Source organism: Octodon degus, unplaced genomic scaffold (assembly GCF_000260255.1).
Source record: "Octodon degus isolate 3935 unplaced genomic scaffold, OctDeg1.0 scaffold00032, whole genome shotgun sequence".
Lineage (NCBI taxonomy): Eukaryota > Metazoa > Chordata > Mammalia > Rodentia > Octodontidae > Octodon > Octodon degus.
In genome coordinates, this window is record NW_004524608.1 from 5,035,344 (window position 1) to 5,047,142 (window position 11,799).

General features: G+C 42.2%; 1 protein-coding gene across 1 annotated transcript in view; it reads left to right on the forward strand.

The window, feature by feature from the left end:
• Window positions 1-11,799, forward strand: part of LOC101588067 (aldose reductase-related protein 2) — a 31,261-nt gene that overhangs the window by 9,779 nt on the left and 9,683 nt on the right. The window contains exons 2-5 of the mRNA XM_012514422.2: window positions 3,707-3,904; window positions 6,827-6,994; window positions 8,016-8,132; window positions 8,941-9,018. Coding sequence (XP_012369876.1) covers window positions 3,839-3,904; window positions 6,827-6,994; window positions 8,016-8,132; window positions 8,941-9,018 — 429 coding nt within the window. The 5' untranslated portion in view covers window positions 3,707-3,838. The remainder of the gene's footprint in view (window positions 1-3,706; window positions 3,905-6,826; window positions 6,995-8,015; window positions 8,133-8,940; window positions 9,019-11,799) is intronic.

Sequence of the window (11,799 nt, forward strand, 5' to 3'; positions counted from 1 at the left end):
ATTAGGTAAGTAAGTAGAACTACTAAAACATTAGGTAAGTAAGTAGAACTAGTAAAATATTAGGTAAGTAGAACTAGTAAACTACAAGAATTATTTCTCAGCCAAACAGAGCCCTCTGTGTTCATTTCTTCATGTCCAAGAAATCTCTAGATTATTAATTTAGCTTTCTAAATTTCCAGATACCAACACATGACTATATAAGACATAAAGCTCTAATCACTTGAAAACTATTTCTGCCCCACTGCAAATTCTAAAACTGGTACTAGGCTTAAGTACTTGATCTCATGTGAATATAATGAGAAGGCCCTATCTACTCTGGATAATCTGACAAAATCAAGTGATGGTGTTTATAAGCCTGAAGGCTAGAATCTAAAATACTACCCTCAGAAAATTAGAACCATCCAAAAGAACTAGGCATGATGATTGTTTGTCATCTTCCAGAGATGAAAGAGTAAGGATCATATGAGAGAACTGATGTGATGGTAAAATATAAAACTCTGTGTATAAAACAAACTTTAGCAATTTTCTCACATGCCTGGATCTTTTATAGATATCCTTACTTGAAGAAATAATGAGATTTAGGTTTTGTCAAAACAAACTTTGACTGATTAGTCACAAATCTGGAATCAGATTACTATACTTTTGGCCAGATTCCTGACCTATGGAACTCTGAAGTAATTTGGTTACTAGGTAAAACAGTGATAACAACTTCTTAGTAATATTAGAAAATTAATATAGTTGCCTTTAGGAATAATAAGACTTGAATTCTTTATTTCTGTAGTTCTATAGCAGAAAATTTCCACTAGCCAGTGTGTTAATTGCCCAGGTAACAGTTCTGATTACAGTTCCTATTAATTTTGTTTCTTAGAAAGAGCTAGTCACTGTGATGCATTTTATAAGAACCAATCAAAGACAACCAAGTACTCTGCCTTTGTACTCCCCTTGCATAACCTATAAAAGCATCCCTTTCTGAGCCTTTGAGGCCTGGCATTTTGAGGGACAATTGGTCCCCTGTCAATATCTATCTAACTTAAAATAAATCTGCCTCCAAATCCTAGGTGTTGTTTTGCTTCTGCTTGCCACTGCATCTGGTGTGTTAGCCAGGAAGAACAACTGTGCTGACCTCTTCAGTCACTAGTTGTGGCCTTTGAGGATGAAGCGAGGACCTCTCCAGATCCCAGTGGGAAGGCCTCTGAGATTTCTTGAGTCTCCTCAGATGTGTGGAGGAGGATTCCTTGCTTCCTCTTTGAGCTTTTCACATGGGACCCCGAAGAGAGGAAGACAGTACACCTGCCTACCTATCTGCCTGCCTGATTCTGCTAAGACCCTCAAGGGCTTCCAATTAGTTTTTAGGTCAGTCCTACTCAGCTTGAGCATAAGGAGAGCCTGATCACCTCTTGTTTGTCAGGGCCACTCTTGAGGGAAGAGGCTTGGAATGCCTTAACCTCTGAGTGCCTGTTGAATCAATGTGTGAGTTCCATGGACAGCATCAACAATAGGTTACTCCATCTGTGCACCAAGACTGGGGAGCAGTGGTCACCGTGGTTGGTTGGGCCCTCACCTGCAGTTCTGTGGCAATCAATATATGACCTAATGGAGGCCTCACTCCCTCCTTTCCTTAGCTAAGTTGTACCTAAATCCCCCTGAGGGGGGATGCTAGCCAGGTCTCTCTCTCTCTCTCTCTCTCTCTCTCTCTCTCTCTCTCTCTCTCTCTCTCTCTCTGACAGCCACTGTATCTGTTACACCATCATTGAAAGGAACACAAGCCATATGTTGGAAGTCAGATGTGGGAACTAATTAGTCAAAACCCACAGGTCCTGACTACATAAAAGGGCTTTTATGGAGTTAAAAATGAAATCAAACCATTCTCTGCTGTCTCAAAGAAAAAAAGAAAGAAGGAAAGAAGAGTCCCATTCTTCCTGAAAATTCTGCCTTGGTACCCTCATTGATCACTTCACTTGCTGTCGATGTCTATAGGTTTACTGGCTGCTCCTGACTCCTCATCTACTTCCAGCCAATTGAGCTGGCCCCAGCCAGTCACTGCCTGCATTCATCCACAGAGGTTCTCCTTCTTAGCTTTCTGTTTCCTATCCTGGGCAGATGGCATCATCTAACACCCACTATCAGCAATTCTTTCTGCCTTCCACATTTTGAGTTAGGAAAATATTGGACTGTGAGCCCTAACAAATGAGTTGTCATGGCCTTTCCTAAAGGTCACCCAACCTAGAAACAACTAAGTCATGCATCAGAGAGGTGAGTGAAAAGGCCAACAATATGTCAAAAGTTACTGCTGTTACCCAGAAACCTGATATCTGCAAAAAAAAATTCTGGTCTGACACAAGACCATCTGGCTAAAGAACAATATGAAAATTATAAAGATTATGTATACCAAAAAAAGAAATCCCATTGAGATTAAAAAATAAAAAAAACTCAACAGCTTTAACCAGGATCAGATGATCACACTTCCATATCACTGTGACAGGCTCAGCCTAAACCAGACTGTGCTCCCCCTTTCAGCTAGGCCACTGGGAGCACATAGTACCATCATCAGGGCAACCAGAAAATAGGAAAATATCCTATCAAGCCTAAAAACAGGCAAACAAAAAACATAGAGGACCCTAAATGCATACTGGTAAGTGAAAGAAGTAAATCTGAAAAGGCTTCGTATTGTGTCATCTCAACTATGAAGACTTTAATAGATCACTGATTGTGGAGAGCTCAGAGAAAGCACAGGAATGATGAACAGGTAGAGCACAGCCAGTTTTCAGGACAACCAGACTCTTCTGGTTGTTATGATAGTCATGGACTTATATCACTAGACACTTATTAAAACCAACAGAAAACATGAGCCTCAGTAAAATTGATGGCCTTCAGTGAATAATATTACACAGGGCTGGTGAGATAGATCAGCAGACTCAGCGCCTGCTTCGGCAAGTGAAGGGATCAGGATTCGATCCCTGCCATCACAGGCCACACCAATCTTACCACAGGGTGCAGAGCCAGCAGGCATGTCTAGATTTCATGGCACATGTGTGTAATCCCAGCACTGGCGAGGATGAAAACAGGAGGATCACTAGGAATCGAGGTGTGTAGTGAGATCCTGTATATATATAAAAAAATACATCAATATTTTTCTAAAAACCTAAAAGTGCTCCTAATAATAAATTTGTTTTTCTTTAAATAAAAAGAAGTAGGCTGAGAAAGTATAGTACTAGTACTTAGAAGGTTGTGGGGGCAGATTGGACAAGGTCACAAGTTTGGGACAAGACTTGACCATGTAATGAGATAAAATAAATAAAATAAATACACAAAATAAATTAAAAACCCACATTTGATCAGAAAAAAAAGACGGTAATGGGGCACATATACTTGAATGATTATTTCATACAGTCAAGGATAATTATCTCCAAATAATTTATTTAATCCTCTTTTTTTGCGACTGAAAATTTTCCTGCCCCAGCTTTCTCAAATACTCGCAAAGTTCACTACAGTATGCAGGTTCTCACTGCATTGTCTGAACCCCAAAAGCTTAATCACTGGAAAATATTGATTAAGGAATTTTGGTGGCCAAACTCTTAGATAATGCTCAGAGAGTAATTCATGCCTTTTGGAGGAGAAAGAACTTCTATGGGGTCATTATCTCTAATAATTAACTTACATCAATCAAGCTCACTAAAGACTGGAAAGAATGCACTTCCTGTTCTAGTTTAGGCCTGAGCAGTGCTGGCTCCTCCCTCAGCAGCCCAGTCAGCCTCATAAGCAGGACCCAAGTGCTTCCTGGAGCAGCTCACATTCTTGTGCTCTTCATCTGCTCTCTCACAACCCTTCTGCACCAGACATGGCGACTTTTCTGGAGCTCAGCACCAAAGCCAAGATGCCCATTATAGGCCTGGGGACCTGGGAGGTAAATTTGCAAATCCTGCAGCCCCTGCTTCCCTAGAAGATTTTGGGGGGACTTTCTCTTCTCTGCAGTCAGTTACACCTGGGGGACTGAGAGGTGCACTTCAGCCCTCCAGCCAGTCCCTCAGCTGCTTTCCTGTTTTAGGGCTAATTTAGGTTGCAGATCACCAAGACTGGCTTTTCTTAATGGTGGTGAGTTTCCCTGGCAAGTACCATGCTTTGGGGAGGTGTTGAAGACAAATTTGTTTGTAGAACAGTTACTATTTCGCCCTCTCTTTCTCTAAAACACTGGCTGATCCTGGAGAACTTCTGGGTTTGGGCATTTTACAGTTCTTGGCTGTGGGATTCCTGCTGGTGGAGTGACTGAGAAAGAACAAAGAACACCAACATCCCTGGCAACTCTTGTTCTTTGTACAGTGAGACTTGGGCCAGCAGCAACATTGTGGCCTCTGTGATTGTTAGGAGCACAGAATCTCAGAACCATCCCATGCTACTGGATCAATACCTGCACTTAACCAATATCCTCACTTGGCTATTAAAGTCTCAGGAGTCCTGGAACCACAGAAGCCTGGGCCAGGAGTCAGAAGGTCAATTCCAGCCCTGGCAGTGCTAATGTGAACCTGAAAATGCTCAAAGGCACACCCCAGCACCCTGCGAAGAGAATTCATGATCCTCTGTGACTGCATCACCTAAGTTAGCTTCCGGGAGCCATCTGCAGATTCCATCTTCTCTCCTGTCCCTTTGGCTTCACTTCTGTTGTCTTTCAGCAGTAGCTCTCTTTCCTCTTTTTTTTTTTTTTTTAAATTCTCTTTCTCATCTCTGGTGATGAATGCAGGGATGGTTGCTGGGTTGTAGAGTGCTGTGGTCTCCTTCTAGAGGTGACTTCTACATTCTCTCTGTGCTAAAGAAATAATTGGTGAAGAAAAGCAAAAAGTAGTGAAGTTGTGTATTTATTCAAGATATTAAGAATAGGAAAATAAATATACTGTGCAGAGTGAGTGAGGAACAATTAAAACAAGAAAAGAATTAGACCATGCAAAGTGAAGGATGTCCCACTGAAAGAGGTAACGCTGCCCACCAACTTATCGGTGGCCCTCTTTTATATCCCCTCCTCCTCAGGCTGATGTCAGATCTAAGCCACATATCAAAGACCAGCTTGAGTTGTGGGAGAAAAATTTGCAATAGCACTTTTCAAATAGTTCCAGGAACAGGGTCAAGATCATGTCTCCGGATCTCCTTGATCAACAGGTCACACCCACATGTCCAGCCACTTTGCCACATCCTAATCTCCTGGTTGAAGAACCCTCTTCCTTTCAGCTCTAGGTTTATGGACTCTAAGATCACACTCTTGCTCAACGTGGGTGGACTTATCAATGCCATCCTACTTCAGTCTCTGCCTCTTTGCATGTATTGCAAGAATTATCTCAAATAATATTTTTAACCTTAGAAGTGATAACAGATCTCGGATCTACAGTAAATATCAGCATCCTGGATATATTTCCTAGAAACTAATTTTGAAAATTTCAAAAGTAATTATACAGATTATGAGAATTATTTTCACATCATGTGAATGATGCCATTTCAAGAAGATTATGAACCTAGTAGGGGAGGGAAAGGAGGCTGTAGTGGTTTTGTAAGGCGTGTCCTGGGTACATCAGATGTACTGGCATCAACTTGCTATCGCAGTACTTATATAGCTTTATTTACCTTGCAGTAGTTCGGTACTTCACAACTGCAGAAGTTTGACATCTGTGAGGGATCATTTCTAAGTGATTTTCCCTCTTTGTTAGACATGAGTAAGTTAGACAAAAGTGTAATATATGTTTCCATCTATTGGTAGTGGAAAACTAAGCAGATTTGTTTGGGGTGGGTACTGTGAATTGAAATCAGAACTCCACACTTGCCAAACACACTCTGTACAACTGAGCTAAATCCACGGGCCCAAATTCTATGCTTATAAAATTTTCTCTGTCTGTTATCTGATTTTTTTTTTTTTTTTTTTTTGGTGGAACCAAGGATTGCACTGAGGCCCTTGTGGTTTCCAGGGAAGTGCTTATTCCACTGAGCCATCTCCCCGGCCCCTACATCTGTTGTCTGAAGTGATAATTATATAATGGCTCACATCTACTACTTCTTATTGCTTGGTGTGAGGTGACACATAACCAACGCAAGGATGTCATGAAGCTGGGACACTGCTGCTCCCATATTTACTTTTTGGGGCTTTTTTGGTACTGGGAATTGAACTCAAGACCTTGTGTTTGCCAGGCAGGCATTTATGCTGCTGTGCTGTCTCCCTAGTCCTGCTGTGCCCATTTTGCAGGCAGAACATTTTTTCTTTTTGAGACAGGGTCTTTCTGTGTAGTCCAGGCTGGCCTGGAACTCACTATGCACCCCAAGCCAACCTCAAACTGGCAGGGATCTTTCTGCTTCATCCTCTGTGGTGCTGGGACGCCAGGGATCCACCAACAGGCCCAATGCAGGTAGGATTTGGAGAAATGGAGGAGTCTGCTCCAACCTGTACATCTGTGAGGCAGAGAAGTATGGATTCATAATGTGAAGACCATTTCTAACCTTCTTATGAGCAGTTTGGGTGTGAAATTCTTCTGGGATTCCTCACAGTCTTCTTTCATCCTGGTGTTTACCAATTGTAGTGCCATTTACCTGTCAATAGTTCAGCCAATTGCACATAATTCAAGATGAGCTTGCTAAAGTGGAATTGACTTTTACCTAGGTTGAATTATCAAGTCATAAACATTAAATCAACTCATCTTTTTCTATTCATTTGAAAATTTTTCTAAAATGTTTGCCTAAAAACTGGCCCCAAAATAAGACCAGAGAGACTCAGTGTAGGAAGCTGAGTCATGCTGAGCCCCGTCGAGGAGGTCCTGGGATAAAAGGACCTGATGACTTCTCTGTTGTCTCTCAGTCTGCCCCAGGCAAGGTCAAAGAAGCTGTGAAGGCAGCCATTGATGCAGGGTATCGCCACTTTGACTGTGCTTACACCTATCAGAATGAGAATGAGGTGGGCGAAGCCATCCAAGAGAAGATCCAAGAGAAGGCTGTGAAGCGGGAGGACCTCTTCATTGTTAGCAAGGTAACAGTGCAGCGCCGATGGGGGAGGCCTTCATGTGTTCTGTACCTCCTCAGCATTTCCTTTAGGTCCCCATTTCGCTCTCTCTGTATTTATTATATCAGAATATAGACATTTATACATTGAACTCTTATTGATATGTGGAAGAAGTTATGGATGCTCAACCTTCCCAGAAGTTGGATTCCCTTAGTGTGGATGGCCCCATTGAGCTTCTGCAACCTGGGCTTCACCCTTTCCTGTCAAAGTGATCTATTTGCCTAGGGGTGTCAGAGGTTAGAGTCAGGAATGGATCTGCAGCCCACCTTTCAGCGTTGTGGTCTCAGCAGTCCTGGCCCTCAGGTGTCAGCCAAAGTTTTTTAGGGGAATTGGTAAGAGTATTTTTTTAATTATAACAAAAAAATTTTAAAATTTGTGTGAAGTACAAATAAAATAATGACGAAAGTGGTAAAATAGAAGGGAAAGAATATTGTGTGTGATGTGCTTAAAAAAATCACTGGATCTATGTGGTATAAAATATACCAAAAAATACTACTTCTGTGTTCTTGCAAAATGCACCCTTGTGGGTGAAATATACCTACTGTGTGCAGGAGAAACATCTGGATAAACTCCTTGGAAAGTTCCTGGTAGGCTTGGGCAATGGGAGTGCAGAACAGGGCCATGATGCCAATGGTAGAAGAAAGCTTAACATTTGGAAGCTCCATATAATCCCTGCCCTCAGAGGCCAGCAGCCAACAAAGGGAATAGCTGAGGTTCCCAAAGGTTTAGGCAGCGGCCACAGGTGCTAAATGATTTAAGGGACACACAGAATGCTAAGAGCAATGAACAAAGAATTGCCCTCAACTGAGAAAAGTCATTGTCATGCTCAGCCTTCGTGGCTGCACACTGAAACATGTACACTAATCAACTTGGCTATAAAGGGCCCAGGAACAGGTGAGATGAGCCTGCAATTCTGAAAGCAGAGGGCAAGAGTATAGCGTGGGCCTTTCTCTCTCCCATCCTCATGTCTCTTTGCTGCACTGTACAGTTGTGGTCCACATGCTTTGAGAGAAGCCTGGCAAAGGAAGCCTTCCAGAAGACCCTGAATGACCTGAAACTGGACTACCTGGACTTGTACCTCATTCACTGGCCCCAGGGATTTCAGGTTTGAGTTTCTGCCTGCCCCAACCTCAAGATGCTATGTAGAGAGCTGCTAGAAAAGAACAGCTGCACTAGCCCTGGGCAGCATGAGTCACACAGGAGCTCTTGTGCAGTCTACAAAACAAACTGGGCCACCTGCGCTCCCTCACATGGCCACAAATGATAATTTTTGGCAGTGAGGACAACCTTGTACTGCTGCCTCAACTTTGTCTTGGGGTCAGCAAGAAGCCTTGCTACACTCTTGCATGGCAGTACTTCAGCGCTCCACTCTCCTGTTAACCAGAGCACACCTGGGGTGGCCTCCTGGAGAGAATTGAACTCAGGTCAGGGGTCTGCTCAGGAAGAGCTGCTCATAACAAAGTACATGAGGATAATGATGATAATGAAGGCTTTGAGAATATACTGTGAGTAAGCTTTAAAATCACTCCAGAGGGGCTGGTGAGATGGCTCAGTGGTCTAAAGCACCTACTTAGAACAAGCTTAGCCAAGCATGGGGACCACGGTTCAATCCCCCAGCACCACATGCCAGCCGGCCACACACACACACACACACACACACAACACACACACACACACATAAATAAATAAATAAATTTAAAAAAAATCACTCCAGAAATTTCTAAAATGTAAAACATATATAGCATGACATACTGATTTAGAGATTTTACTGAAGCTCTTGGAGTATATTCTGTAGAGCTTGAGCAAATGCTTCATACTTTTTCAGTCTCTAGCATGAGTCAGGATACCGAACCTTGTTTAGCAAGACCAATATCCAGATGTAAGTAACAATAACCTTTGTTGTGCATTTACAGCCGGGAAAGGATATTTTCCCCAAAGACGAGAAAGGCAATATAATCCTCAGTAAAACAACATTCTTGGATGCTTGGGAGGTAGGTTGCAGCTTCTTTCAAATGTGGTGGGAAAGTGTTGTCCCTTCACTTACCCTGGAGATTACCCTGGTACTGAACAGCCCATGCGCCTTGGGTCTGATTTTGTCTTTGTTATTCTGAAGTTGTTCTATGTTTTCCTCATGACCTGTGAGCCTGGGGTTCACCTAGCTCTGTTTACATCTGAAGGCTAAGACCTAACCCTCAAATGCCAATTTGTGGTGCACATACAGTGTTTCAAAGACGTAGCGAAGTATTTAGAATGGTTTGGTCTAGTCCTGCAGGTATTAATTGGGTGATGTGAGATAATTACTTTAAAGGTCATGTCTCTGTTTCCTCATTTAAAAATTATTTTTAATATATATGTAGTGGAATTTAAATATACAATGAATATTTAAATTAGAATTTTATTTCAGTCAAATATACATAGGCAATAACTTCTCATATAAACCCTCCCTTTGCTTTAAACATACTTATCCCATCTTTCTCAACACATTCTGAACCAATCCTGGCAGCTTTTCATGTGTGTCTTCAAGAACTGTGATCATATATACCATCCATGCTGCTCAGTGGCGTGCAATGGAAAGGCAGGCTCAGAAAAAGGTTATGGGGGTGGGGAGATGGCTGGGCTGTCTAAACACCTGCCTGGCGAGCACAAGATCCTGGGATAGATCCCTGGTCCTGCTTGCCACATGGGCCCCAGAATCTGCTGCATGCCAGCTGCTGAAACCAGGTGTGGTGGGTAGGCTGAGTGCTGGCCAGGCTGAGACAGAAGGATCACTAGGAGTCTGAGCTGTGTAGTGAGACCCAGTACCAAACAAATAAATAAATACAAGATTGAAAAAAAAAAAGTTTATGGAGTGTGATCATCCTTCTAGTCACTGAATTTTTCTACTGGGGAAACTCGGGCTCTTGCCAATACTGAAAATGATCATGAAAGATAAATATTTTGAATTGATTCACAACATCCACTGAGCCCAGACAGTGTGAGTAAGGACACTCACAAAAGAGGCCTTCCAGAGCTGTTTCAGAAAGTGGTAAGGATGTTGGGAAGGATGTTGCAAACAAAGGGACAATATAGCAAAGTGCTTTTCAATATACTGAATTATAAAACTTCAGGTATTTTCAATAGTTTCAGTCTCACATTATATTAAAAATAAGTATCCTTCCTGATCTGGTAAAGAATAAGAAAACTGGGCCCACCAAATAGCTCAGCAGATTAAAGCGCCTGAAAGCAGGCACAGGGGAAGGGGGTTTGATTCCCAGGCCTGTGTGCAGGCCCCACCCAGGGGTGTGCTGAGACTGTGAATGAGACTGGGTGTGGTGGTGCACACCTATAATCCCAGCACTGGGGAGGCTGTAAGCAGGAGAATCACTATGAGTTCAATCTAGTAGTGATGCCCTGACCACCCTGTGGACACTTCCTAAAATACAGAAAAAAAAAAAAAAAAAGAATAAGAAAACTAACATACCCAGAGCTTCAATTTCAGAACCCATTCTGTCACCCAGTCCTATGAAGGAGTGCTACCTTTTCCATTTCCAAAAGGTGTAACAGATGGGCCATAAATTATAAATTGACACAGAGCCTGTCAGAAGCCTCCTTACCCTGCCTTGTGAGTGGTCTTGGAATGTGGAAATCCCACTTCCTCTCTCTCACTGCTGAGATCGGTTTTTTTTTTTGTTTTTTTCACTGCTGAGATCTTGATGGTCAATGAGACTGTGGGGCTTACAGTGCAGGAGGAATTCTGCTGAGGACAATACAGGGAAAATGAGTGACCAGGGATGGACCTGAACTTGTTTCTTTCATGTTCTTCAATTTTCTTATTGAGCCCCTACATCTATGCTGTTCAGGTCCATCACTGTACCCTTCCCACTGCACTGGCTAATGAAGCGGTATCTAGCTGGAGCTCCTCCGTCTTTGTTCCCAGAGAACAGCGATCATGCCAGAACTTTGTTTCCCTGTAATTCTTGTCTCTTGTTCTTTTGTTTTCTCTCTGTGTACCATAACTCCTGGGCCGCTGGGTGGGATTCACTGCAGGGCACACTGTGCCTGATAACCATCATGATCGAATAGGTCACCCATCACCTAGACATACTGGCAACTTGTCAGACCATGACTTGGCACAGCTGAGATAAAGCCCAGGTTCAAATTCTATTTGAGTCAGAAGTCCAATTACTAAGGCTTTTATCACATACTTAGCAAACAGTGAATACTTTCTCAAATGTTGGTGAACACCAGTGTTCACCTTCTTAGTTAAGATAATGACCTAAGCTGCATAATGCACATTCAAAATTGAACAAGTAATGAAAGATTTTCCATAATTATTTTATGTAAAGCACTGTACGTTCTTGCCAATCCTAATGCCACATGGGAAAGAAGCTTCCAACATGGTTGAAGTTCTGTAAGAATTTATGTTCTCAATAGTTGAAGAATAAATTCTAGGACTAATGGAGAGCAAGAGCAGAATACATTTACTGGGGAAGAAAGGATTTGTCTGAGAAAGAGAGACAGGAGGGGTTCTAACTGGGTAGCTGAGAACCTTTCCTTTCCTGGGAATGTGGGTAGAGCAACACCACAAAATAAGACAGGTCCAAGGTGGGGAAAAAGGAGAAATTGCAACGTGGGAATGAAGTAGGACAAAACCATGGTCAACCAATAACTTTGTGAACATAATCACTCATGAAATATTGATTAAATAGCATGCAATGTGTTAATTATTGAAATTGTCCTGCCAATTTGGTGTTTTTTTTTTATTGACATCAGTTATTTTTATTTTAAAGAAA